This window comes from Canis lupus, chromosome 26, assembly GCF_003254725.2.
Source record: "Canis lupus dingo isolate Sandy chromosome 26, ASM325472v2, whole genome shotgun sequence".
NCBI classification, from domain to species: Eukaryota; Metazoa; Chordata; class Mammalia; order Carnivora; family Canidae; genus Canis; species Canis lupus.
This window is the reverse complement of record NC_064268.1, coordinates 19,890,454-19,917,591: the sequence shown is the minus strand read 5'-3', so window position 1 is coordinate 19,917,591 and position 27,138 is coordinate 19,890,454. Positions and strand designations below refer to the sequence as shown.

The following is a 27,138-nucleotide window of genomic DNA, read 5'->3' as shown; positions in this document are numbered from 1 at the left end:
TTTCCATCCATCCATACATCCATACATCCATCCATACATATCTCTATCCATCTGTCTCTCCATCCATCCATCCAGCCATCTCTCCATCCACCCATCATACATTGTTCTATCTACCATACACTGGAATGCCCACTGAGCACATTACTCCATACCAGGCACAAGGGATATCGAAACAAATAAGAAACCACTCTATCTTCCAGCAGAATCTAGTAGAGGAGACAAATATACAAAAAGACAGTTACAACCTAGCATGATCAGAGCTCTCATAAAGGAAGCTTACAGGAATCCAGATGAGAATTCAAATTCATAAAAGCAGCAAATGTTTTTGCTCATGATTGTATCTGCAGGACTTACTACAATGCCTAGCATATCATATATGCTTCATAACTTCCACTGGATAGGTGGATGGTTGGATGGATGGATGGAAGGACCAGATGGGTGGTTTTTAGGACAGGCATATGTATATATGTATTGATGGACGGATGAGTTTCCACCAAGGTAATAACATCATGGAAGAAAAAGAATTCTATCTCCTTTCCAGGAAAAAAAAAAAAAAAGAAACCTTAAATGCACCTGCAAAAGGAAGAGAAAACAAAAAGCATTTGTGCAGCTGTACGTGTGCTCTGTTCTATGATGTGCCACAGAGCAAGAGGTATGAGTGGTCAACATGAGCAGATGAGGAAACCATTCTCCATTCTTCGAGGCTGATTTCCACCACCAGTGCCCATTCCGGGGGCAGGGGGCATTCTTAATCAGTACATATAATTCAGCCCTTCGTTAGCCATTTTTTCCTGTATTTATCTGACCTCCCCATGTCTACTTCAAATTTCTCGAGAGCAGGGCCCAACTAAAATTCTTCCAAAACCCCCTCCTCCTGGTGGCCTGCTCAGTGCTGGCTGCACACCATGAAAGGTCCTCTCCAAATACTTAACCATGCATGGTGGAAAAATAGCTATGTTCTTAATAATTGATACTCCAGCTTGATCCATTGAGGAGGTTAGGGTGGCATTGCTCTGGTGTGATTAAAGTGTTTTATGGCTCCTTTCAACTTTCCTATATTTTAGAAATTTTCTATAATGAGTATGTATTGCTTTCATAATGAAAAACAAAATATTTGTGGATTTGGCTTCCTGGAATGAGCATCCAGGGCTGAGAGCCTATATAGCATTGTGACTAATGGGCTCATGAGCTAAGTACAACCCCCCTCCCTTTCAGTTCCCAGATCTTCCCATAGAAAACAAACTGGGAAATAAATCACAGTCAGGATGGAATTGGGGCTGATGCTCTTCTGAGGAAACTGTGCTGTCCCACCTCCCAGGTCCAAGCAAACCCATTTCCCACTCCCTGATTGCACCCTACTTGTTGGGTGTCACGTATCAGAGAATCCCCCAGCTCCCCTGGTAAGTGCCTGCCCTGGAGGGAGCCAGGATGAGAGGAAGCAAGAGCAGAGTGAAAAGCAAATGCACTTTGCCTCTTCACCGCCTCCTGACCTCTGTTCCTCTGAGTGTCCCTGACGTTTTTAGGGCATAAATCCTCTGGGGGCACCGACAGAATGATGTCAATGTTTTATAAAAGCTGACAGACACGCTAGGCATCCTTCTCACCTGACTCATTTAGACTGGAGAGAGGAATTGACAGAGATGTCACCATGCCCACTGAGCCATGAGATGTGAGTCTCCAGGCAACCATGGAAGCCGAGCACCACCCGAAAGCCCTGGCTCTGCTGAGTACACCTATTGCTGGGCAGTTCAGGGGCCTCACCTTCTCTCCAATGACGGCTGAGCACCTGACACCACTTTGAAATGGGGATAGTAGTAGTTCTTGCTCCATAGTTTACAAACACAGATAGTGACCCACTATTAACAGTATTAATAATAACAATAAAGCAGCCATGCCCATGGCTAACCACTTTTCCACTAATCACCTATGACTACATCCATTTGAAAGATGAGCAAACCGAGGTACACATTTCTTTGCCCAAAGTCACCCACCTCATGAGAGACGGAGTCTAGATTCAGATCCAGAGAGGCAATTTCATCAATTCTACTTTTAACTACTGAAATGTCTTGCTCAAAATTTATATTAAAAATATTCATATAAGGGCACCTGAGTGGCTCAGTTGGTGAGTGTCTGCCTTTGGCCCAGGGTGTGGTCCTGGGGTCCTGGGATTGAGTCCCACATCAGGCTCCCTGTAGGGAGCCTGCTTCTCCCTCTGCCTATGTCTCTGCCTCTCTTTCTGTGTCTCTCAGTAATAAATAAATAAATTTTTTTTTTAAAATTCATATAATTAGGGCAGCCCGGGTGGCTCAGCAGTTTAGCGCCACCTTCGGCCCAGGGTCTGATCCTGGAGACTCAGGATCGAGTCACACATCGGGCTCCCTGCATGGAGGCTGCTTCTCCCCCTATCTGTGTCTCTGCCTCTCTGTGTGTCTCTCATGAATAAATAAATAAAATCTTTAAAAGAATTCATATAATTATAAAGGTGCCTTGTCATAGAGCCATTTTTTTTTATCATTCTTTGCATTATTACTAAACTGTACCTGTCTCATTTTGATAATTTACTGTTTGGGATATTGTCGGGTTCTTTGTTTCAGGCCTGCACTAGATAGGAAGTTCCAGGAGGATGGTGGGGCCAGGTCTGCTGGCTCTGCCAAAGCGTCAGCCCCTAAGGCAGTGTCTAGAGCATAGGAAGTGCTCAGTGTGTATGAATGAATGAATGAATGAATGAATGAATGGACGAATGGACGAATGAATGGAACAAACAGCAATTTCCACCCACAGCTAACCCCAAGGGTCCCAGTTTGCTCACCCCCTCCTGTGTGGCTCCTTCCCAAGTCACTCAGCTGAATTTTCTGCTGGGCTTCTTCCAGCTGCTTCTGTACTTCCCCCAAATTCTTCTGGACTTGCTCATACTTGCTCTGGAAGAAAGGCCTCGACGTGTCAAACTAGAGATCCAGAGAGCCTGGGCCTGGCCATCTCCCCCGTGGCGCCTCCATAGCCAGGGACTGTCTACCCCCTGTGCAGTGTTCATCCAGGGCACCACCGAGGCCAAGCCTTAGGAAGACCCAAATGCTCTCCAGGGCCTTGAACGTGGAAGTCAGTAAGCTGCACATCTGGCTTAGGCTTACTGCCCCACGTGTGAGCAGATGGGGAGGAGGGCAGGCCCAAGCACTCCCAGCCACCTTGCTCAGTCACACACACACCGCCCCCACCCAGGGAACACCCACCTTCAGTTCCTGGACCTCCCGGAAGGCACGTTGCCGCTCTGCCCTCTCACTCTCCAACACCTGGCAGGCCACATCCCCTTTGAAGTGTTCATCTGCGAGCTCAGTAGTCAAATCAGCAATCTGGAAGGAAGAGGGTTAGAGCAGGGTCACTCGTGGGGGGCCACCAACCCTTCTTCCCCCAGGCACCCTCCACAGGACCACCCTGGGACAAATCACCAGCTCTCATAGCAAAACGACCTCTCAGGGTAATGAGGTGGTTGAGAGCGTGGATGTCAGAATTTTATTGGTCTTGCTGTGTTAGAATTCTTGGCCCAGCGCTTACCTGCCGTGTGACTTTGAACCAGGCAGGATGCCTACCTGATTCTCAGTTTTCTCAACTTTTGAGGAGGGGGGGATAACTTATAGAATTGTCTTGAGAATTAAATGAGATAATCCACATACAGCTTAGCACAGTGCTGGCACACACAGTAAGTGCTCACTTTAAAAAGATGCTCTAGCAGAAACTCTCCTTACCCATCCTTCAGTGAGCCATCGTGCTGGACGGACCAACAGGCTACCCTCAGTAAGACACACAGGTGCCCACCACATAGGGGTGCTCTCAGCTAGAAAACCTCTCTATGGTTCCCCATGGTCTTCATGCCTCTATCAGGGGATAGCCATGCGCACGCAGCATCAGCTGCGTGTGCCCTATCCATTTGTGCCTGTTGCATTTCTGCCATAACTACTGATTAATTAGCTGTTACATATGCAGAAAAAAATATGATCAGGCAAGGAGATTCCATGAAAATTAGGTGGAATGCATCAGAAGAAATGAATACAGGTGAGTTGCTTCTTAAAACTCTTAAAATTCGAATTAAAATACATCTATGTTGGGCACCTGGGTGGCCAGTCAGGTTAAGTGTCTGCCTTAGGCTCAGGTCGTGATCCCAGGGTTCTAGGATCAAGCCCCATGTCGGGCTCCTCGCTCCTCAGGGAGCCTGCTTTTCCCTCAGTCTGCTTCCCTCTCTCTCTTTCTGTCTTTCATGAATAAATAAAATCCATACAGAAATTAAAATAAAATATACCTATTTTTTCAAATAGTTGCAGGTACAAAAACTATGGGGGGAAAAAACCCCAGAATTTAAAAAATTAGTTTTCTGCAATCAAACTACTCTGCCATTTGCTCTGCTTTAATGAAATCAAAACTGGAAATCACGTAGTCGTGCGTTGAGGGGATGATTTAAGAAAGGAAGAAGCGGGTCTTGAGTCAGTTGCTCATACTCTAAAAGCCGGGCATCTACCACAGAAATGCAGTGAATTCAGGAAGTCCTGTTTCGAGGCAAAAAATAAAAATGCTTATATTTTAATGAATTCCCACTCGCGCTGACTTTTTTTTTCCCATCAATGACCAACGACAGACGCCAGATGGGTCAAGGCTCCTGTGCTATTATTGTTCCAAAGTGCAGCCTTCCAGGTGCAAGGATATGCCAAAGCAAGTGAGGAAAGACACAGATAAGTGGACTGTTTATGAGTAAAGTGGCTCAGACATGACCTTACACAGAAGGATTGCACAGGAGACAGCGCCTCCCTCCATGGAGGACAGTGGTCAAGAGACAGGGAAAGAAAAAAAAAAAGGTATGGGGTTCAGGTCCAGACACAACAATTAACATATCATATGACCTGGGATAAATCTCTTCCTCTCTGGGCCTGTCCTCCCCTGAGCTAGAAAAAGCGCTGCATTTAGGTAATGCCTGTTGTCCTGTTGGCCTTCCCATCTGATGCCATTAATGTTGCAAGAAGATGTCTAAACACTTGACTCTGCCTTCAGACTCTGTGCATGACACGGAGGAGTGGCCATGGGAGTTGCCACAGATGCAAAGTGGCCCCTCCAGCATGGAATCCAGAGGCCCTCTGGAGCTAGTTGCTATCAATACCACCAGCTCACAGGTGGTCTCAAAAATCATTCCTCATCCAAAAAAAAAAAAAAAAAAAAAAAAAAAAAAAAAAATCATTCCTCTGAAATTGAACACCAATAAAAAATAAATTTATTATTAAAAAATAATAATAATAAAATAAAAATCATTCCTCTGCCCCATGAAGGAGAAGGATGAGGATCCATACATTTTGACATGGGAAAAAAAAAAAAAGGCCCCAAGATCTATCAACGGTGGGGGGAGAAAAAGCAAAGTTGCAGAATAGAATGTCTGGCATGTACCCATTTTTGTTTGGTTTGTATCTGCACAGAAAAAGGCACTCCTGAACTGTTCATAGGGATTTTTTTTTTCCTAGAGGGTGGGCTCACAGGGGACACTAATTTCCTTGTGATGCATTTCTGATTGTTGATTTTTTTTGTATCAACTTTTGTAATCGGAAAAACCAAAATAAATCTCTTTAAAAAAAATAATCCCCCAAAATCGAGCTACAAATATGAGGGTTGCTGCTCCGGAACATTCTGTGCCACCCACCTTCTTCTTCCCTCCTCCAGCCCATTGGCTTCTTGGTGATCACACCAGTGACTGGCTCAGACCAAAACACGCATTTCAACAGAAACGGGGAATAAAGGAGGCTTAGGAGGAGCATTCCAAAGTCACATAGCAAGTGAATGACAGAGCTGGGACTTGAGCCCAGACGCCTCTTGTCCAAGCAATGGCCACCACTTAACAAAGCAGGGGCTCCCCCAGGGTGTTCCTGGCTGTCTCTGGGGTGGGGCTTCTTTTGTGGATCCTTATATTGCTATCTTTTAAGTGTTCTGGGGAAACACTTTTGCAGTCCCCTGAGATGGTCGTTAAAACACAGAGCCCCGGATTCCCAGAACGCCCACACCGTAGTCTGCAGTGAGACCCCGGGATCTGAATTTCAATGCACTCCACGGTTATTCTTAAGCGCAACCGAGTTTAAGAATTATTGCCATAGAAATTGGCAGTATCTCTTCCTAATCTTGGCTTCATGCTTGGCTTTCGATGGGTTACATTGGCTTACGTCCAGGCACACTACAGCACTGGCATTGGAGGAGTGATCATTTGCAGCGGGCACGGAATACAGGCTGGTGCAATTCGGGAACACCCCACATCATGCCCCTCACCCCCACCTCCCCATCCCTGTGATCACCATTGATCCCGAACACCAGGATGGTGTTCTCTCCGCCTTAGCCAATTAGTGTGAAATTTAATTTTTGCTAATCAGCCTGAGCAAAGGGAGCACAAAATTAATTTAATGCATTAATTTTGAGTTCTACACAACCCAAGTCTGGAGCCCAAAGGAAAATTAGTGCTTTCAAATTAGGGACATGACAGACGCTTTTCACAGAGACAAGTAGCCCCTGACCTACCCCTGCCCCCAAACCCCTCTCCCTTCCTACATTCAGGGCCCGAGGGCTTCATCCATAGAGGTGAGGGGTGGGCACCACGCCCAGAGCCATTAGGTGAATATAAAATGAAAACCAATTTAACGAGGAGAGAGCCTAGTTTGCAAACCCAGAAGGGTCCTTGCGGATTACTCAAGGACCAATTAACTAGAAATTATTCCGAAAACCTCCCTGGATCTACCACTTAAGCCAAATCATCAGAAACTCTCTTTCTACTTAGGGACAATGACTCCAAAGTTCTGCCAGGGAGAAGGGGACAGAAGTGAATGAATTTTCTGTACATTTTGCATAGAGTCAAATAGAAATAATATATATCCTGCTCACTGGCATCATTTCCACTTTGAGCGAAACAGCAGGTAACAAAAAATTTTGATGGACGTTAAATGCTGAGCACAAATGGGACCCACTGGGCTGTCACTGTCACTTGTCATTCATTATGTGAGCACCGACTGTGTGCCAGGCCCTGCTTTCAAGGATCTGCCCGCTGAGTTGGGGAGATTAAAACACATGTGGAGCACCCATATATCTGAACCCAACCCTGTCCTTGGCTCTTAATATACAAGAGCTCTCAAAACTCCCCAAATCGGGACACCTGGGTGGCTTAGTGGTTGAGTGTCTGCCTTCGACTCAGATCGTGATCCTGAGTCCTGGAATCTAGTCCCGCATCAGGCTCCCTGCAGGGAGCCTGCTTCTCCCTCTGCCTGTGTCTCTGCCTCTCTGTGTGTCTCTCATGAATAAATAAATAAAAATCTTAAAAAAAAAAACTTATCTATAGAGAGTGAGCAGTGGCCTTTCCCTGTCTTCCTCTACTTTTCGATTTGATGAAAAGAATCAGTTCATTATAAACCCTTGTAGGAGTAATAGCTCACCCTCACTGAATGCTGGAAAGAGACATTTTTGTCATTCCCTGTTCACAGAATAGGAAACTGAGGCATTGAGTGGTGAAATGATTTGTTCAAAGTCATGGCTGATAGGTCCCACGGGGAGTCTGGCTCAGACAGCCTGAGTCCCAGGTCCTGACTCATAATTACAATGCTGTCCTGTCCCTACATCCACTGTCTAATTCAATCCCTCACCCCCCAAGCCCCTGGGGGTCAGCAGTGCAAGAGTCGTAGATGATCCTCAGGAAGTAGTGGATGGGGAAGGAAGTATAAAACATCCAGCTGCATGCAGCTCAAAGACAAGATCAACCACCCCTCTGGGGCCATGGCCAAAGGGAGTTTTATGAACCCCTAGTGTAAGGCAAGCCCCATCCCCATCCTCATCAACCTGAGTGATTAAGAGAGAAAATGGAAAATAAAATCAGAAAAAGTGGGGTGGGGGAGGGGGATAAATCAATAGACAAAAGGTCTATCCAACTGCAGAGCCAGCTGGCTGGTGCGCTGTTTGCTTGTCAAGGAGATTAAGCCACGGCTTCAATCTCACGGTATCTGCCCTCAAAGCTGCTTCAGTCATTAGGGGAAATTCAGAACAATTCTGTGGCTTAGTGGCAGGCTCCAGGGTTCCCCAGAGACTCACTCTGGGCAGCAGTTCAAGCTCTGCCCTGTGGATTTTTCTTCCCAGACAGATACACCACCTGCTCCTAGGTGATGGTAACAGTTACCTTAATCGTCGTCACTACTACACAATGCTCACCACGAGCCTGGCACAGGGTAACCCACAGAACCTTCGCAGCAGCACCAGGAGCTAGGTCCAGACATCTCGGCATTCCAGATGAGGACCTGAGGCACCAGGGACCCGAGGACACCCAGCCAGCCAGTGGCATAGCTGGACGTGAATCGAGGCAGCCTGGCTTGAGAGACTTCACTCCTGACTACACCATCAAACTGCCTCTCGGGAGCTCAAAAAATCCATAAAAATTCTGCGGGAGCCAAGGACAAAGGGAGGGACAGACAGCCTCTAGCACGTCTGTGGGAACTGGTCATGGGGCCACGCTGGGAGAAATGTCATGCCTCAGAGCAGAACACAGGGGATGACACATCACTGACTGGCCTTGTGGGGAGAGTGGTTTTCATGAGCTTTCGAAGGGGTCTTCAAGAGGAAATAACTCCTTGGACGCTGTTCCCTACATCTCCCACCTTGGAAATACTTTGGGGCCAGCCCCCATCTTCAGGATGGAGTTCAAACCTCTAATAAGATTCTCACAGCCACTGTGATCTAAGCCGGCTTCAAGGACTGGCCCCACTCCATCACCTCCCCATGCACCCGACACCCTCCAACCACCAGAACCACAACTGCCAGCACAGGTCCTCGATCTCAGTCTGGTTCTTGCTGTGCCCTTTACCTGGAATGCTTCTCTACCTTGTCACCTGGCCAGCTCCGGTTCATCTTGAAGGATGAGCCACTCCCTGACCTGATTCCCAGTCCAAGGAGGTGCTCTTCCTCCATCACAGCCTGTTTGGAGTCAGCCAGACCCAGGGTCAAAGCCCAGCTCTGCTACTCACCAGCTGTGTGATATTGGACAAATCACTTCACCTCTCTGGTCTTCACTGTACCCATCTAAAACATAGGGGTAACTAATGATACCTTCCTTATGGTTTGATTTGATGGTAAAATGAGATAAAGCAGGTAAAGGATGTGTCACAACACTGGCACGGACACATTGCTCATTTCGTATTTCTCTAATTACTAAATCCACTATTATTTCATTCATTCATTCCATTGGCATTGAATTCTTTGAGGGGTAGAGAAATAGCTAAGACACAATCACATATATGTTAGCAATGGTGGCAATGTGCGAAGTCTTGCTGTGTAAGAGACAGTGTAATAATTACTTTATATGCACCTCCACACACCACCCTGTGGAGAAGAATATGGAGTCATCACTGTCACCATGTTGCTGATAATGACACAAAGGCTCAGAGTCCCGTAGCAGTGAGGGCCCAAAGCCAGCCGTCCTGATCCACCCTCTGCTCCTGGACCAGACACACCAAGTCAGGACATCACATCCATCCCTTAACCTGTACTTAAAATACAGTCCCTAGTATTTTCATTTGTGTTACAAAGTAGGTAAAGAAGACATTGTGGCCCTGGGGGAAACTGAGGCATGCAGAGCATTCCAACTGTGCACTCCTCTGTGGGGCTTTAGCTAAGCCCATGGTGGTCATCTGGGACTATGCCCACACTGTGGCCATAGAACCTCTGCAGCCAGCTTTCTATCAGTAGGACACTCTCCCCAGAATGTCCCAGCAGCTAAGGCTCAAGAGGCTCTAATATCCTGAGGTAGATAGGCAACCTGGCTGGTTTAGTCTCCTGGGGATTACAGAGCTGCCACACCCAGTCCCCACCCAGTCTTAGCAGAGCACGAAGAGTCGGAAGACTTGGTAGATGATCTAGACTCAGTCACAAATCACTTCCCTTACCTCCTGGAACTTAGCTCCTGCTGGCCACGCTTGTGACTAGCCAGGGCCAAACTCCTCAGCACCTTGCAAATGGACTTTCTGACCTAAACCATATCCTGGTGGATCCCATGGATCCTCTCTTGGCCATTCCTTAACAAAAAGTGAAATGTCTCAAGCTAACGATACCAGACATCCGGAGTGCACAGACCTGTCTTTTGCTATAAATAAAGTCTTAGGGAAAACCCAGAAGATACTCCAGAGAGGGAAGAAAACACCCCATTCTCATTTTTCTCCATGTGTTCCCTATAGGAAATTCCTATAAGAAGAAAGACCTGCTTTCTTGCGAAAATAAAAAACCCCACTTTGCATCGAGGCAGATTTTGCACGCTTGAAGAATATTTATAGCCAGCTTCCTGGAGGCTTCTCATCTCCTCTTCTGCTCCTTTGCAAATGAAGCACTTAAATCATTTTGCAATAATGTTGTCTTTTTAATAAGCCTAGTCAAAGGGAGTTTCCACTGATGAGGCACAACATGTTTTAGCAACATTTCTATCAATTGTTTCCCCCCTCCTACGGAGACAAGCGGGTGGGGTTCAGAGGCCGTGAATAGGGCCAGGGGTGTCTTCAGGATGCACACATGGCCTGAAGGAATATCTGCCTCCTAACCTTTACCAGGTACTCTCGGAAGAAAGTAGACCACATGCAAGGGGATGCCTTGTACCTGTTCCCTAAGTGTGGCCCCCAGACCAGCAGGTTCAGCATCATCTGACAGCTCATGAGACATTCAGAATCTCCAGAGCCACTCCACGCCTACTAACTCAGAATCTCTAGGGCTGGGGACCAGCAACTATAGTCTAAGAGTTCACCTTGGGGCTCATTAAATGAAGCAGTGAAAGACTCCCCTCCCCAAGATTCCCTCCTGGGTCAAATCCACAGGAGATGGGATGGGGAAGCTACAGGGTACATAGCTCCCCACCCCCGCCCCGCCCAGGTGATTCTGATGCACTTCACAGTATAAAAGCAACCATTAAAAAAAAAATCAAAGTAGCTTTTTGGTGGAGGGAAAAGAATTAAAGACCTTTCTTCAAAGAAAATCTTACTTGGGCTCCAGTATGCTACATTTCACCAAATCTGAGCTGCCTCTGATTATAAGATGCACCACTATAGAAATAAGAAAAGAAAGTGCTACCAATTTTTAGTGGAAGGTGCCAGTGATTTTCAAGATGCATCACAATCACAGAGAAGTGGAAAGGTGAGAAATAATGTGCATTGGGAATCAATAAAATACATTATTAAAGCAAAGAAATGTATCTATTGCCATTGATAGGTTTGGGAGTTCTGAAGTCCTTTGATCTCTTCTTAGCCCTTTGACAGAGAGAATCTTGGGACTTCAGAAGATAAATCTTCTAATTACTGCATCCAAAAAAAGGCAAGCCAAAGAGCAGAGGAAGAGATCTGTGCCACATACATCCAACAACTGAACTTATATCCACGGTATATGAAGGGTTGCTACAAATCAATAAGAAAAGCAGTAGAAAATGGCCAAAAGACTTGAAAGACCACTTTGCCAAAGAGGGTAACAAGCAGCCAAAAACATATGAAAAGCTGCAAATTAAAATCATGATGTTGGATTACTGCATGCCCAACAATATTGCTAACTGAAAAGGATAATACCAAGTGCTGGTAAGAGTGTGGAGCAACTGGAATGCTCACCCATTGCCATGGGAAGATAAATTGATACATATAATTGAGCAAACTGTTTGTATCAATTAAAACCCAAAATAGAAAGAACTTAAAACCTAGCAATTCCATTCTTAGTGATTTCTTAAAAGAAAATGCATGATCTGTGCACCAAAAGATGTGTGGAAGGATGTTCACGGCAGGCTTATTCATAAGAGTTTAAAGCTGGAAATAACCAAATGTTCATTTAGAATAGAATGAATCAGTAGTGCTATATACACATGATAGCACGCTATACGGCAGTGACAATGAGCAAGCCACAACTGCCCATAACATGGATGATTGTCACAAACAATGTCACATGAAAGAAACCACACAAATGGGTACACACATTTGATTGCATTTAGGTAAAGTTTAAAAAATAGGGGGTAAAAAACCCCATCGATATTGCTAGAAGTCAGTTCAGTGGTTACCCTTGGAGGGTAGTGGCTGAAAGGGCCACGAGGGTGGGTTTGAAGGGAGCTGGGAATGTTCTGTGTCTCCACATGGCTGTTGATTGCCTTGGTGTGTTCAGTTTGTGAAAACTCATTGAGCTGTATACTTATGAGGTGTGTGCTTTTTTGTATGTTGGACCTTAATATAAAGTTTACAAAGGAAGAAGAGGGTGGGGAGAGAATCTGAATAGGAGGAGGAAGAAACCATAACATTTGGTCCACTCAAATGTGCTTCCTGAATAAAGCTGTTTTGCCTCCTATTTGAATTCTTTAGGGAACTGATGTCATAACCTTGGTTTGTAGTTCAAGACGATGTCCGCAAAAGCACCCCTCTTCTATTCACTGTACGAACATCCCTGAAGTGGTACTTTGCCAGGTTACTTAGTACCCCTTTTCATGAGGACTCATAGAAGGAACTTCTCTGATATTTCCATACCAGGGAAAATTAGGATTATCTCAAGCAACAGGTGTGTGTGTGTGTGTGTGTGTGTGTGTGTGTGTGTGTGTCTAACTTGGGGGACAACATGTCTTTGGAATATCTTAATATCTTGCTTCCCTCTTTGCTTTGGTTGCTAAGAAGCTCAGTGTCAACATTTCAGTTCACCTTTCATGGCTCCATTTTGTGTTTACTGTGCACCAGGGACTGGGCCAATATGATGAACAAGACACACCCCTGCTCTTGCGGCCTCAGTTAGAACACACCCATCAGTGCAGTGGTGGGAAGCACAGGGCTCCGGGATCACATATGGTAGGAGCCGAACTGGGCACTTGAGTGGCTCAGTTGGTTGAGCATCTGCCTTCTGCCTGGGATTGAGCCCTGCATTACGCTTCCTGCTCAGCAGAGAGCTTGCTTCTCCCACTCCCTCTCCTGCTCCCCCTGCTTGTGCTCTCTCTCTCTCTGTCAAATAAGTAAATAAATCTTTAAAAAAAAGAAAAAAAGGTAGAAGAACCACCTGAACTGGGTGAAAAGGGATGACCAGGCATTAACCAGGGGAGGAGGGTGGAGAGAACAGCCCATGCAAAGTCTGTGAAGTGAGAGCAAGTCTAAGGTTCAACAGTAGATTTCTATTTCCTAAGTCTTCCTCTGGTTGGATGCACTCTTCAACTCTTCCTTCCCGTTGCTCTGACTTTCTTAGCTTTTAAACTATATCCTACTTTTCCCAGGCCCTATACCTCTTTTTATAACCGCATACAACACAAAGACATAGAGAACCTGAGTAGAATATCGTGCAGGTGCTGATACTTTGAATGCTCAGTTCAGGTCTCAGAAGCCTGGCCCCCTCCCTTCCTTCTCCCAGCATGGCATAAGCTGTAGCCCAAGCTGTTAATGATGCTTAATGATGCTAACCTCATCACTCTCTCCAGTCTCCCCCAGCAGCTGAGGCACCCCCCAAGCCCCCAAGTCTGACTTGACAGTTTGTGATGAATTACTGTATGAAATGTCAGCTCAGTGGGAAGGAGTTTCTATAGGGAAGTCACCAATATTCCCAACCCACGCAGAGCTCTCTGATTTTTTGCTTCTGCCGCTCTACCAATGCTACTCCCTGCAAGAGAGGTCAGGCTGCATGCTCTCTAGAGCCTTCAATGAGACTGGGGGTGAGGGGCTTGTGTGCCATTTCCTCTCCTCCTTACAGTATTTTGCCCAAGAGGGCATACCTGTGGTACAGCCTTTCCACCCACCCTCACCTAACTCGCTGTGATACGACTGTCCCTTCTAGGAGTCCCTGCCTCTTCCTTGCCCATGGGACTCAGACAGAGAACCCTTGGTGGGGAGAGTGGACACAATTATAAGGAGAATGAGAAAGGACAGAAAAGAGATAGCCTGCCCCCCCAAACTTCATACATGTCCCCTTGTGAGCCAGCCAGGGTCAGCTCAGGCTGTCCACATAGGAAAGAGAAGGTGTTCTGTTGGCTTGATCATAAACCCAATTATAGCCACCACTATCCATAAACCAAACCAAGCAACATTATTGTAATAATAGCAACACGGGCCCACAGGTGTGGAAAGCTCCAGTTTTGCTCTAAATTGATGAATATAGTCCCAAGTTGCCTCAGGACCTTTGCACTTGTCACTTCTACTCTTTTCCCCAGATCTGCACATAGATGGCTATGCCAAATGATTCAGAACTAGACTCAAACATCTCAGTGCATGGAAGCTTTCCTGGACACTTAGACAAAAAATAGCCACCTCCCCTCTGACCATCACCTCCCTCTGCTTAATATCTACAGCACTGTACCATCCAAAAATAGTTTGCTTGTTTATTTACTTGTGGTCTGTCTTCCTCAGTTGGCCTGGGGACCTCGTGAGGACAGGGATTTTTGCCTTCTCCCTAGCTGTATCTGAGGTGGCCAGCTGAATGCCTGGTACATGGAAGATGCTCACACATATTTGCTCAAGGGATGAATAACTGGACTTCCTTTGAACTTCAGTAGGCCCCTGTAAACTACCTAGGACTAAGGATGAGATGGGCAAAGCACTCACCCAGGGTGCAAAATTTTAGGGAGTGCCAAGAAACTCAGAAACCGAGATAAATAACATTCTAATGCAATATTTAAGAACGTCAAAATTAATGCCAAAATCCATGATGAATAAAACATCAAAAATTTAAATGAAGACAGGATCCCACTGTGCCGACTGCCTTACTTGCCTCACCTTAATCCCGGCCCACCAGTCCTGTGTTTATTTGAAATTTTGGTATTTGGCTCATCATGGATTTTTTTTGCATTAATTTACATTTTAAAAGATACTGCACTGAAATATGATTTATCTTGCTGAGTTTTTGGCACCCCTTTAAATTTCATGCCCTATGCACGCGACTTACTTGAGTCCAGGCTCTGAAAAACTAAGCAGAACAGCAAGTTTCCATGAACAACTCTTCCTTGATCTATCCACGGCTCTTTGACCGTGACCCACATATATATTATATGGATCTGTTTAGGAATCTGGAATTTTCTGTAGTCCCCTTGGGGGCAGGGACCGTCTGGCTCCCATCCTTATCCTCAGTCCGTGAACTCAACACCCCACTAAGGATAGAGGACGTGAGCAAATGGTCATACCCTCACCCCACAACGTAATCTCCAATTACATGTCCCTTTCCACCCCCGAGAGGTGACCACCACTCTGAATTTGGTGCTATTATTTCCATTAAATAGCTTCACACCATAAGGCAAATGTCCCCACTCAATATACAGTATTATTCTGCATATTTAAAAAATTAATACATCTGATATCATATTTTAAGTATTCTTTCATAACCTAAATCATTTGTCTTCAGTGCTATGTTTTCAAGGGCAATCCATGTAGATCCATGTACCTTTTGTGGAAGGGTCAGGAAATTTTTTCTATAAAGAGCCAGATAGTAAATATGTTTAGTCTTTGTAGATCATAGATTCTCTGTCACGACTTCTCAGCTCTGTCATTGTGGCATGAAAGCCACCAGAGACTGCACACAAATGAATGGGTGTGGCTGTGTGCCAATAAAACTTTCTTCACAAAAACAAAAACAAAAACAAAAATGTAGTCAACTGGGTTCAGCCCGTGGACCATAGTTTTCTGCCTCTTTATTCATTTTTACTTTTGGCAACTCAATTTTTCACCTAACAAAATGTGTTCATTTTCTTATTGATAGACTCCCATTTGGGTGTTTACATTTCTTCAGCATGACAAAGCCACTCCTATATACTTCTTCGTGTCTCTTCTTATATAAATGAGAGAGATTCTCTTGCATATACACACAAAATGGAATTGCTGGAGCATGGTGTATGGACAGGATCATCTTGTTCAGAGACAAAGTTGGGTTGTTCAAGAGTGAAGAGATCAATTTACACTCCCACAGCAGCATATGAATTCCTGCTGCTATACATCCTTGCCAACACATGGCAACTCAGCCTTGGATTTTGCCAATTTGAGGTGAGAAATGGTACCTATTGTGGTGTTAATTTGCATTTCCTGATTGCTTACTTACCTTAAGCATCTTTTCATGAGACTACTGGCCATTTGAATTCCAGGATGTTTGAACTCTTGACACAAGAGTTCCCCTCTTGGGACCTGCCGATTCCTCTTTTTGCCCATTTTTTCCCCTACTGGAGTGCTTTTTCTTTTTCCAATTGATTCAAGAAAGTTCTTTACATGTCCACATACTCTTTGCCAGTTATATGTATTGCAAATTTCATGGCCTAGTATGCGGTGTGTCTTCATCTTACGCTTTGATAAACAGAAGTTGATTACTCTCATAGAGTCAAATTTGTCAATTTTTCCCTTGTGATTTGTGCTTTCATGACTTACATGAGAAATTCTTCCCCTTGGAGTCAGGTGATACGAGTTTGCATCTCAGTGCTACACATGCTAGGTGTGTGACCTTAGGAAGAGATGTAATTTCCCAGAACTTCAGTCTCCTCCTTTGCAAAATGGGGACAAGGTCTGCATGCCACCCCCACCCCCCCACACACACACCCAGGGCTATTTTGAGGAGGCTTGTAAAGTACTTAGCACAGTGCCGGGCACATCATCACCTCCCTGGTCAACCTCGTCCCACCCAGGGACCCAACACAGGAGGGATGCAGTACCTTGCTCTCTAGCAGGTCTGCATTCTGCCGGAGTTCATTCCGGGACTTTTCCGATTTTTCTAGCTTCTGTCTCAGCATCGTAAGCTCCTCCTACAAAAACAAACACTTTAACAGAAACCATCCTGGAGCAGAGGCAGAGGTCCCACGCGGGTTAAGAGCAGCTGGGGAATGGAGTAGTGGTTCTGTCAACCCAACTGATGATGTCCAGATGCTCAGCTCATTCCCCATTTCTGAATCTCAACCTCCCAGTCTAGGGGCTGAATGCAAATCCTCAGAATGAGTCCATTGTTTAACCTGGGACTGGGAATGCCTGAGTGAGATGGTGCCCTGGGCCCTTCACCCTCTCTGAGACCGCTCTTCTGTCAATGGCTCAGCGTTATGTTTGCAGTACTGCCATCAGGAGCTGCCTCGATGTGCACCCACAGAAGACTGTTGGGGTGAACTATGGAATGTACACAGAAAAGGGTCCTAGGCTGTCGTGGAGAGAGAACCAGGGAGACCTCTGCGAAATGGGACACGGCATGACTCCCAAAATATATTGCTAAGTGTAATATGCCAGCGGCAGAAGCATATGAACAGTATGCTATCTTTTGTGTATGAGAGAAAGAAAGTCTGCATGCATGGGTGAATTGACTAATTCTGCAAGAATAAACAACAGCAAAGATAAACCAGAAAGCAATCGACGTGGGTACTGTAGAAGGCGGGCGCTACCAGGGTAGAAGAGACAGCAAGAGGAGTGTTCTCCAAGAGGCAAAGAGATCAAGGACTCAAGGATCCCACCACCAAGTTTCTCTGGGATGGATAGTAGGTGTCCATGTGCCGCTGGGTGGTAATGGGGTATCTAACACCAACAAGTCTACAGTGTAGCCAGACATGGGACAGAGGGTGGTCTATGTCTGCATTGATGGAAGCCAAGGGATATCTGGAAAAGGGCAGTGAGGGCTGATGGGCAGAGCATTTCTAAATCAAGAATCTGCAGGGTGGAGACACTGGGTCCGGACGCAAGCACTAACATGAGGGTGCAAAGAAGGAGCGGCCACCCGGCGCCCTGCCTGCCACGTGGACTGACCTCCTTGGCATGGAGCTGCTCGTCTCCAATAGTGGAGCTCAGCAGCGGCCGGAGGGAACCGAGCAGCTGCCACCATGACCAGTCCTTGACCGCCAGGAACACAGCCACATTCTTCTGGATGCACTGTGAGGCCAGTCGGTGAATCTGCAGGGAGAAGAGGTCAGAAACTTGAGGGGAGCCCTTCCCAACCCAGGGAAGGTGAAGGAAAGAGAGCAAGGGGATGGCAAAAGGGATGGAAAAAGTGGGCTCATGGCTAATGGAAGAGATTGGGTAACTTAAAAATTTTAAGAGGTTCTTTTCAATGGTGCCATAATAGCGCTGCATAGTGACAGCTGGTAGCTGTGCCTGTGAGCCGAGCACAACATATAGACTTGAATCACCATGTTGTACGCCTGAAACTAACGTAACACCGGGTGTCGACTCTATTCAGCAAAAGTAAATATGAAAGACTCCTAACTCTGGGAAACGAACAAGGGGTAGTGGAAGGAGAGTTGGGTGGGTGGATGGGGTGACTGGGTGACGGACACAGAGGGGGGCACTTGACAGGATGAGCACTGGGTGTTATACTATATGTTGGCAAATCAAACTCCGATAAAAAATACACAAAAAATAAATTAAAAATAAATTAAAAAAAGAAAAAGTAAATAAAAATGTTGTTAAATTTTAAAAAATTGTTTTGAAAGCCTCTTCTCATCAAGTTGGGCTCTGGGCATTGGATGTTATGCCACAATATAATTTTGCATGACCTAAGAAGAAGAGGAAGAGGAGTCCAAAATATTATACAGCAACACCTTGTATGGGGCTTAGATTCAGAAGCCACCATGAAAGGCAAATCATTGAATATCCCTGCAATTGCCCACAAGACACAATGGCCATAATTATGTCTCATGGTGATATTTAGGGGCTAGGTATCACTTTAAGTGAATTTAAACACAAATCCCAGGCTTCTCAAACCCGAGTGTGCCTCACAAGTGCCAGAAGAGCTTGTTAAAACACAGATGCTGGGCTCTGCCCCCAGAGGGTCTGATTCAGTAAGTCTGAGTGGGGCCCGAGAATGTGCATGGCTAACAGATGCCAGGTTGGCATGGATACTGTTGGCCTGGGGACCACCCTTGGAGGTCCACCGGCCACATTCATTCATGTCTCAGGTGGGAACCATGTTGCCTACCAAGCCAGAAGATCCGTCCCCATCATCACCATCATGAGAGCCAATGCTTGCACAGCGGTACGGCTCTCCCTACAGGCCAGGCAGCATGCTGAGCACCTCACAGACTTAGCTCAGTTCACACCACAGCCCCAGGAATGGAGGCGTTACTGTCATGTCCATTTTACAGATGGGGAAGCTGAGGCACAGAGCGGCACGCTCAGGTGCTCAGCACCATACAGCTGCCCAGCTATGGGGTTGGGATTTGCACCCCTGCAGCCTGGGTGCAGGAAGAATCTCGGGTCTTAATTAACCTCTATTCTAAATAATTCCAAGGGCATAAGCTACTGGAGAGCAGTGGGTCAGTGGGTTCGCCCACAATATTTCAATTATTAATGTTCTTGCATTTGCCAAGTAAGTATACTTGAATTTACAGATTCACATAAACTGGAAGTGCATGTAATGAGACTGCGTGCTAGTAGTACTTAGTAATGAGGATACTAAGGTAACAGCAACTAGCATTTATCGAGTAGCTGCTCTACGGCACGTACCATGCTAAGTGCACACGACCCCATTTCACCTTGACCCAGCTACTAAGTGGTGGAAGTGAGATTCAAGCATAGTTCTTATTTGTCAAAGCTGTGCTGCCTTTTTTTTTTCCATTGCTCAAGCAACAGGGAAGTGCAGTCTCCAAAGGTCTCAGAGGATAGTAGCCCAGGGTGGCTCAGGATTGCGGACTCTGAACTCTGAACTTGGGTCCCCTAAGCCTCGGTGGCCCGGTCCTGTCATGCCCTGCCCACTGACCCATGAAAGCCAAGTTCTCCAGAGATGGAACAAGTGGAGGCCATAACAAACCAAGCAGGGCTTGGACCGCCCCATGATATCCAGATCAAGTCTGACATCATTGATAATTTGACGTCAATGTCCTAGAGACAATCACAACATCTTACAAAGTGTCACTTTAAAGTCCTGCCATTCAGGGTAAGCCTGTGGACCAGCAGCGCTGGCACCATCATGGGAGACCTGCAGAGCCCTGTGCTCACCCCAGACCCACTGGATCTGCAAGTGCATGTTAGTAATATCCTTTAGGGTTTCATGCACCAGCGCAAGTGTGAGAAGCGTGAGATCGCAGCCCCCAGATCAGCTCGGATGCTGCTTTGCCCGGATCTCACACCTCTGCAGGGATGACGAGGCACGCTAGCCACCATACCTTCAGCTTTTTGAATTCCTGCCGAGACAGAAAGCCCTTACAAGCCGCCTGGAATAAAAGGATCCTGTGAGACGCCAGCTTCTCCCGCTGCCTCTCAAGCCTAGAGACCACGCCTGCCTTGAGGAAAACCTGGAAGGAGAGAAGGTGGCAGGTGACTCCTCTTTCCCTTCTTCTAGCTTCTGGATGCTCAGAGCACGGCCCCATGAGCAGCATTGTCACCACTGAGGAGCCTGTTAGAAATGCAGAATCTGGGACCCCACCCCAGACCTGATGAACCAGAGCGACATTTTAACATGATCCTCAAGGGACCCAGGCACATGTTTGCTTGAACACCACAGCTAGGAGACTTGGCCTAAAAGTCTCTGTGCACCAGGACTGCCTGGAGAGTGTGGGAAACACACAATCCCAGGCTTCACCCCAGGAAAGCTGATGAAATCCCTGGGTTTAGTGTCAGGCCTGGAAATGTGCAATCTTTCTGGGAAGAGCTGCCAACTGTCTGAAAGAAACAGTGCCCTCGAAATACTTGGTCCTACTTTAAAAGGAGGGGCAGAGGATGTTGGGGAGCTGAGGGCAGCCCTCCTGGGCTAAGAGAGGAGGGGGCCAGGCTGGTGCCATCTACATGAGGTGCTCAGGTAGCTAACAGAAAAACAGCTTGCAGTCCATAGTTTCCAGGCCTCTGCTCATCAATAATGGATGGAGGTCCCTCTGCAGCAGAGTGATCAATGCCTCCTCGGCACCCTGCAGGGCCGCCTTCCATAGACTGCAGGACATGCAGAGGGATTTTCTGAGAACCTGATGCTTTGGGGCCGGACCTGATCTGGCCAGTGTGCTAAGGTAGCCATAATCTGTGTCACCCCACTAGAGGCAAAGGAAAGATGCCCTAATGGCCGGGGACTTGAGTCAGTGACAGGCGAAGGGGTCACTTTTCAGATGCCCAGCTGCTGCTCATTTCTGTAACCAGCCTGATGTATTTCTTTGCCAGATGTGGCTTATCACCCCCAAAGATGTTCAATTTCTCCAGGGGCACTGGATTAATCAGTGATAATATGTTAATCAGCGATATTATCAAGCAATGGGGCGCATTATCAACCAATGTTATGGATCAGAACCAACCACTTGATACATGCAGGGAAAGTACTTCACACGCACAATCCTATATGGCGGTTATTGTGATCCCCCCACTTTATGGAAGGAGACATTAAAGCTAAAAATGGCATTCCCCCCACAACCCTCCACTAGCAAGTGGCAACAGCAGGCCTATTTCCCTCTGCCTAACTCCAGACTACAGTTACCACTGAATGCAATTAACATTTGCATGGCATCTAGGTTTTTCAAAGCTCTTTCTCCTATGTCCCATTTTAATAATAATAAAAAAAAACAACCTTATGAGGAATCTATTGGCCTGGGGAGATTATGTAATTGACTCCAGTTCACATAGCTGGTGAGCTGCAAAGCCAAGTTCACCTCCAGTACCCCATCCTCATTGTCAACATGAAGCTTCATTTCCTCCTTCGCTATGATATAAACGTCTGAAGCTTGGGGTTGAATTGCAATTTGATTCCAGGTGGAACAAAGGGTCTCCATCGATTGGCCATTCCCCTAAACCTATTTGCTGTAATGGAGACCACTCTACCTATCCCACAGCGAACCCTCCCCCCACGGGAAAATGAGAATTTGCACGTCCAATCCGCGCGAACTCTGTTTTGCAACCTTCCCTGGCCTTACAGAACACTTCATATCCACCAGAGCCACCAAGACAATTAGCCTCATTGAAATAAAGACACGATTGACTCATTACCTATCAGATTGCCTCAATAATGACTGTATTAATTTCACAAGCTAGCGAGTCCCAAAAGCCGCTATAAAAAAAAAAATCAATGATCAAAATGATGACAGCTCTAGTTCGTATATTACAAAAGGCGGCGGGTGCTGCCAAAACCACTATTGATTAAGTATGAAGCTTTCATTAAAAAGATAATTGGAAACGACCATACGCAGAACGGGAATAAGTCACCGGCTGTGCAGAATCTTATCTTGATTTTTTTTCCTTCTAAAGAGCATCTTGCCAGCCAGAAGGCCAACTGCATGTGGGATACCACCTTTTTCATAAATGTCATGGCCCTCAGCACAGGCCTTGATAAGGCACCAGGGGCTGAGAATCACAAAGAAACGTCTAAATTATTTGCTTTTGTGGGTCCAATGGCTTATCGGACCCAAGCAGAGTGTAACATCCCAACAGCCCCACATTTAAGGAATCTACTGGGGCTACTGCTAATGCAAACTGTTTTCCTCTAAAAATGCTGAAGGCCAAGGTCTAAAAAAATCTGATATGACAAGAGCTCCCATATCTGGGACTGCTAAGGAATTAGGTCCTGTCTTAGTCATTTTCCAGATTAGAGGAGATTCATTCTTTAAACATTACAATGTTAGCCTCTTTGATAAACGTCTCGCCCCCCTGACAAATGCATTCAACAAGTAAATGACAACTGGCTGATTCCCATAGCCAACTTGTGGGATAAGAAACAGTGGCTCCATTTTACAGATGTTGGAAGAGAGCCCCAGAGAGGCTAAATCACTTATGATTCACACAGTTGGGGAGTGGCTGAGCTGGGGTAGGGACCAGGTCTGACTGGTTCCTCTGCTTCATGACCTTCCCACCTAGGAAGTGTCCAATCCTGCCACACCTAAGACTTACACCTGCGCTGAAGGGTCACAGGCTAGTCTGGTTTCCAAAGGATGCATTACTGTAATTTGCTCTCGACTGTTTCTTAATGGTTTTCTCAAGAACAATGATTTTCTTTATTGGGACGTTTTGGCTTCTTCTAGATTTCTTGCCCTCACCATGTGAAAATGTGTGTAAAGACTTCTCCTGTTTTCTCCCATGCTCTACAATAGCCGCAGGGATGATAGAGACTGATTTTTATATTCATGAAAAAAACGGAGTAATTATCCAGACCAGTGGTTCTCAAACTTGAACATGTGCTGGAATCCCCTAGAGGGCTTGTCACAACCCACCCTTCTGAATCCAAACCCACAGAGTTTCAGATTCACTATGTCTCAGGTGGGGGCCTCTGAGAGTTGATGTTTCTAGCAAGCTCTCAGGGGATGCTGCAGCCACCACTGGCCCAGTGACCCTATTTTGAGAATTGCTGGTCCGCAAGGATGACGTTTTTAGAGCAAAGGAACAAGTGCTCTGATTTCAGGCCATAAAGACCCAGATATATTTCCACTAATAAATAGCAGACCCTACAGTATATTGAGAAGACCCTGGGATTCAGGGTGATATGGGTTTCCATGGGAGCTTTAACTGTCCTCCCTAGCTACCATAAGGCCTTTAAAAGGTATAGCTCCCTCACCAATAAAGAAGGGATTTCCCAGGCACCTGGGCAGCTCAGTGATTGAGTATCTGTCTTTGGTTCAGGTCATGATCCCAAGGTCTTGGGATCGAGTCCCAACTCCGGCTCCCCATGGGGAGCCTGCTTCTCCCTCTACCTATGTCCCTGCCTCTGTGTGTGTGTGTGTGTCTCTTATGGATAAATAAATAAAAATTAAAATTAAAAGGAAGGAGTTTACTAGTTATCTCACAGGAAATTTCAAGGGAAAAGAGGAATAATATGTGAAATGTCCAGCTTGGCACCTGGCCATGGGGGTGGGTGGGGAGGTTGGGGGGGGCGGACACCAAGGACCGACAGGTTCGTTCCTTGGAAAGGCTTGCAAAAGTCCAATCGCTGCTAACTCCTAGCGGGATAAATCAGGTTGAAACCACAGTAGACTACAGCTTTCACCACACATTTTTGTAGGAGGCCTGTGGGGAGAGGCTTGGGTGTCTTTGGGGCAATGACTATATGAAAGACTATGAGCTCTCCAAGAAAGCAGGTGGGACAGGGTACTCAGGGTTCCATGAATGACCAATAGCCAGTGATGCCACCATGGTGGGCTTCTGGAGACCAGGGCCCTTCCCCCAGTACCTTGCATGGCACATGGAAGTGGAAGGTGGTCAACAAAGGTTTGCGGGTTGATGTTACTCAATCAGGAGATGAGTGGAGAAGTGGATGGAGCAATTTTTCCTTTGGTTTATTCTCTCCAGTTTCTATTTCTGAACTTTGTCCCCCACCCCCACCTCTCACCTACCACATGATGCTTGAGTTTATAATCTCCATACCCCACTTCCCAAACTAGAACCCATGGAACACTGGTTCTGGGAGATGGTAAGGGTTCTTCCACAAAGACAAAAGGATGGGAGTCCCATAGTCAAAGAGTTTGGGAATTTGGGAAGCTCTGAATATATTTTCCTTCTTGAAAACTGAGTGGATATACGGATATATCAGACTCCATGAAATTCTTCCCTAAATGTTGAAACATTATGGAAAGGCTTTTGGCTTAACATTAGTTTGGGAAAAGCTATTCCTTTCAACATTAAAATCATGTGCCTTCTCATGGAGCCTTACTTTTCACTTTGCTGCTAATCAGCAAGGACTATAGTTGGGTTACTCTTGGTTTCAAAGTAAAAGTTACAAGCTCTGAGTGAAGATGAGCGTTTCTTCTTGCATTTTATGGCAGCTCTTCCTGAGATTTAGAAAGTCACAGTGATGTGCAGGGTGTTAACTCTTCCAGACCACTGAGGTCCCTGGGGGTGTAACTAACCTCTAATAAATGATATTTCCCAATGTTCTTTCTTCCCATATTATACCATGTTATCTTCCTGGCCTTGTAAGATAGGCATGGCAGAAAATCGCCAGCCCTGCCTTCAGTTTCCTGAAAAGGATTCCCACAGAGTTAGCAGACAATGAAGTAGGACAAGAATTGGGGCTCATCTAGATCTGTAATGGGATGAATGGAGTGACCTCAGAAAGCAGCTCTACTCACTTGGCTGTGCCCAACGACGACTGCCTTCTTCTCCAGGTCCAGGGTCTGCAGGAGCTCCTCCACAGCCTGGGGAGAAGAAGAAAGTTAAAGAGAGATAAAATGAGACAGACCCCACCATGGGACATCAGGCCAGCTGGCTGGCTGGCTAATACCTCAGGAAAGACAGGATGAGAGGCCCACCTCACCCAGGCAAGTGTAAAAGATGAGCATGTACTGACACCTATTGTGTGCCATCCACTATGTTGGGACCCTCACAGACACCATCTCCTTGCATCTCCATGGCAAGGTTGGGTACTCACACATTATGCCCATTTATATATAGAGAAAAAAAAACAGAGATGTAGAAGTAAGTGAAGGATGTGTCTGTTATGGAAAACAGTATGGCAGTTCCTTTAAAAATTAAACATAGAAAGATGCCTGAGTGGCTCAGTTGGTTAAGCATCTGCCTTCGGCTCAGGCCATGATCCCAGGGTTCTGGGATTGAGCCCCGCCTCAGGCTCCCTACTACTCAGAGGGGAGTCTGCTTCTCCCTCTCCCCCTGCCCCTACCTTTGCTCACACTCTCTCACACTTACACACTCTCTGTCTCTCAAACAAGTAAAACATTTTTAAAAAAATAGTGATAAATTTTATGTTATGTATATTTCACCACAATTTTTTAAGAAACAACAACAAGAAATGAAGGCATTTCTCCAAAGCTATAAATCACACAGAGCCAGACGACAGAGCCAAATTAGAATTGAAATCTGTCCGGCCACATTGCAACACCTATGATTTAACCATTTCCAGTGCCCAGGATGGCTCCAGAGGACCCTAGACCACTAGGAACTTCACCTGCTGTGTTGATGAAGTGTGCTGTGACAGCATGGCCGGCATTCTGTCCTTTCCCCATTGTACTTGCCAGAAACAATCTGGCCTTCACAAATATTTCCTGAATAAATGGCATGGCTGTTAACCATGTGTGCCCGACCCAGAGGATGGAGGGGGAGCCTCTGTTTGCTTCTTCTCTTATTTCCTCCACTCCACCTGGTACTGTTCTAGGCACACAGTAGAAGCACAATAAGTACAACGACTGTGCAAACAAATAAACAAGTGATCTAACAGAGGTGGAAATGGTGTAGGGGTGGTGGAAGGAGAAGGACAGACCCATGCAGGAGACATAAATTCACTCAAAGACATTTTCTGAATGCAGCCTTGGCCAAATCACAGCCATGTCGTGGGATTTTCCTTTGTCATCAAGGTATGCAGGCTCTGAAATAGCCCTGCTGGAGATATGTACCCTCAGGAAAATACAGGTCACACCTGGTTCCTTTGTGCCTGCAATTCCGCCCCCACTCTACCTCCACACCACCCCTCATGGACCTTCCATTCACTGAAAATCACAGTCTATTTTCAGAATAAATTGTCAGAAAAATAATTGCCACACTCAAGAAACAAAAGGTATTATGGGCCTGGTGTAATTTACTAGATGAGTTTCAGTTCCATGGGTCATCAGCATTATAGAAAATTTCCTAAGATGCTTTAAAAAAAAAAAAAGCTTATTAAAATCTGGTCCAAGACTATCGTCTAGGAGCAATTTTCCTCCTCTGACCTCCTCGAAGAACATTCCATAATGCCCCTCCACAAAATTCAGTGGTTTTACTCATTACATTTTAGCCAAAAATGTTCCCAAGGAGCTGTAGGCTGCAGAATGCATAAAAGCCAATATCTTCAAAACACAACATCTTTTTCTCTGCACAAGAGCAAAACAAAATGAAATTTGACCAAAAATGGATGAAAAATAAATAAAACCTACAGCCAGTGGAATTTTTCTAAGTCAATCATGGTGTTAACACTCAGAGTAGCGGTGGGGGGAATCAAGATCTGGAGGAGGTAGATCCACCTGGGCTGAGATCCTACCTGGTTTTATCACTCATGAACTGTGTGGCCTTGGACAAGCGCTTTACCCTGAGCTCTGGGCTCCTCTTCAGAAATATTATTTTAGAAGAAATAATAGCATCTATTCCAGAAGATTCTGTGGTTGTTCTTGCAGAAGGCTCCATGCCGAACCTGGCATGTAGCAAGTGCTCAATTGACATGAGAAGTTAGTTGTGCTAAAGTCCTTGAGTGAGTCTTACCAGTTCTGTCTTGGTCAAAACTTGGTAGAGGTGCTACAGAACATAAACGGAGCCTCCTTTTTGTGGGTACACCCTCAAATAC

At 45.9% G+C, this 27,138-nt stretch overlaps 1 protein-coding gene across 1 annotated transcript in view; it reads right to left on the bottom strand.

The window, feature by feature from the left end:
* MYO18B (myosin XVIIIB) overlaps positions 1 to 27,138 on the bottom strand; it is a gene marked incomplete at its 5' end in the record, with an annotated part of 239,487 nt that overhangs the window by 124,193 nt on the left and 88,156 nt on the right. Inside the window, 6 exons of the mRNA XM_049102131.1 lie at positions 2,810 to 2,918; positions 3,228 to 3,347; positions 16,652 to 16,741; positions 17,721 to 17,864; positions 20,075 to 20,203; positions 24,941 to 25,006. Coding sequence (XP_048958088.1) covers positions 2,810 to 2,918; positions 3,228 to 3,347; positions 16,652 to 16,741; positions 17,721 to 17,864; positions 20,075 to 20,203; positions 24,941 to 25,006 — 658 coding nt within the window. The remainder of the gene's footprint in view (positions 1 to 2,809; positions 2,919 to 3,227; positions 3,348 to 16,651; positions 16,742 to 17,720; positions 17,865 to 20,074; positions 20,204 to 24,940; positions 25,007 to 27,138) is intronic.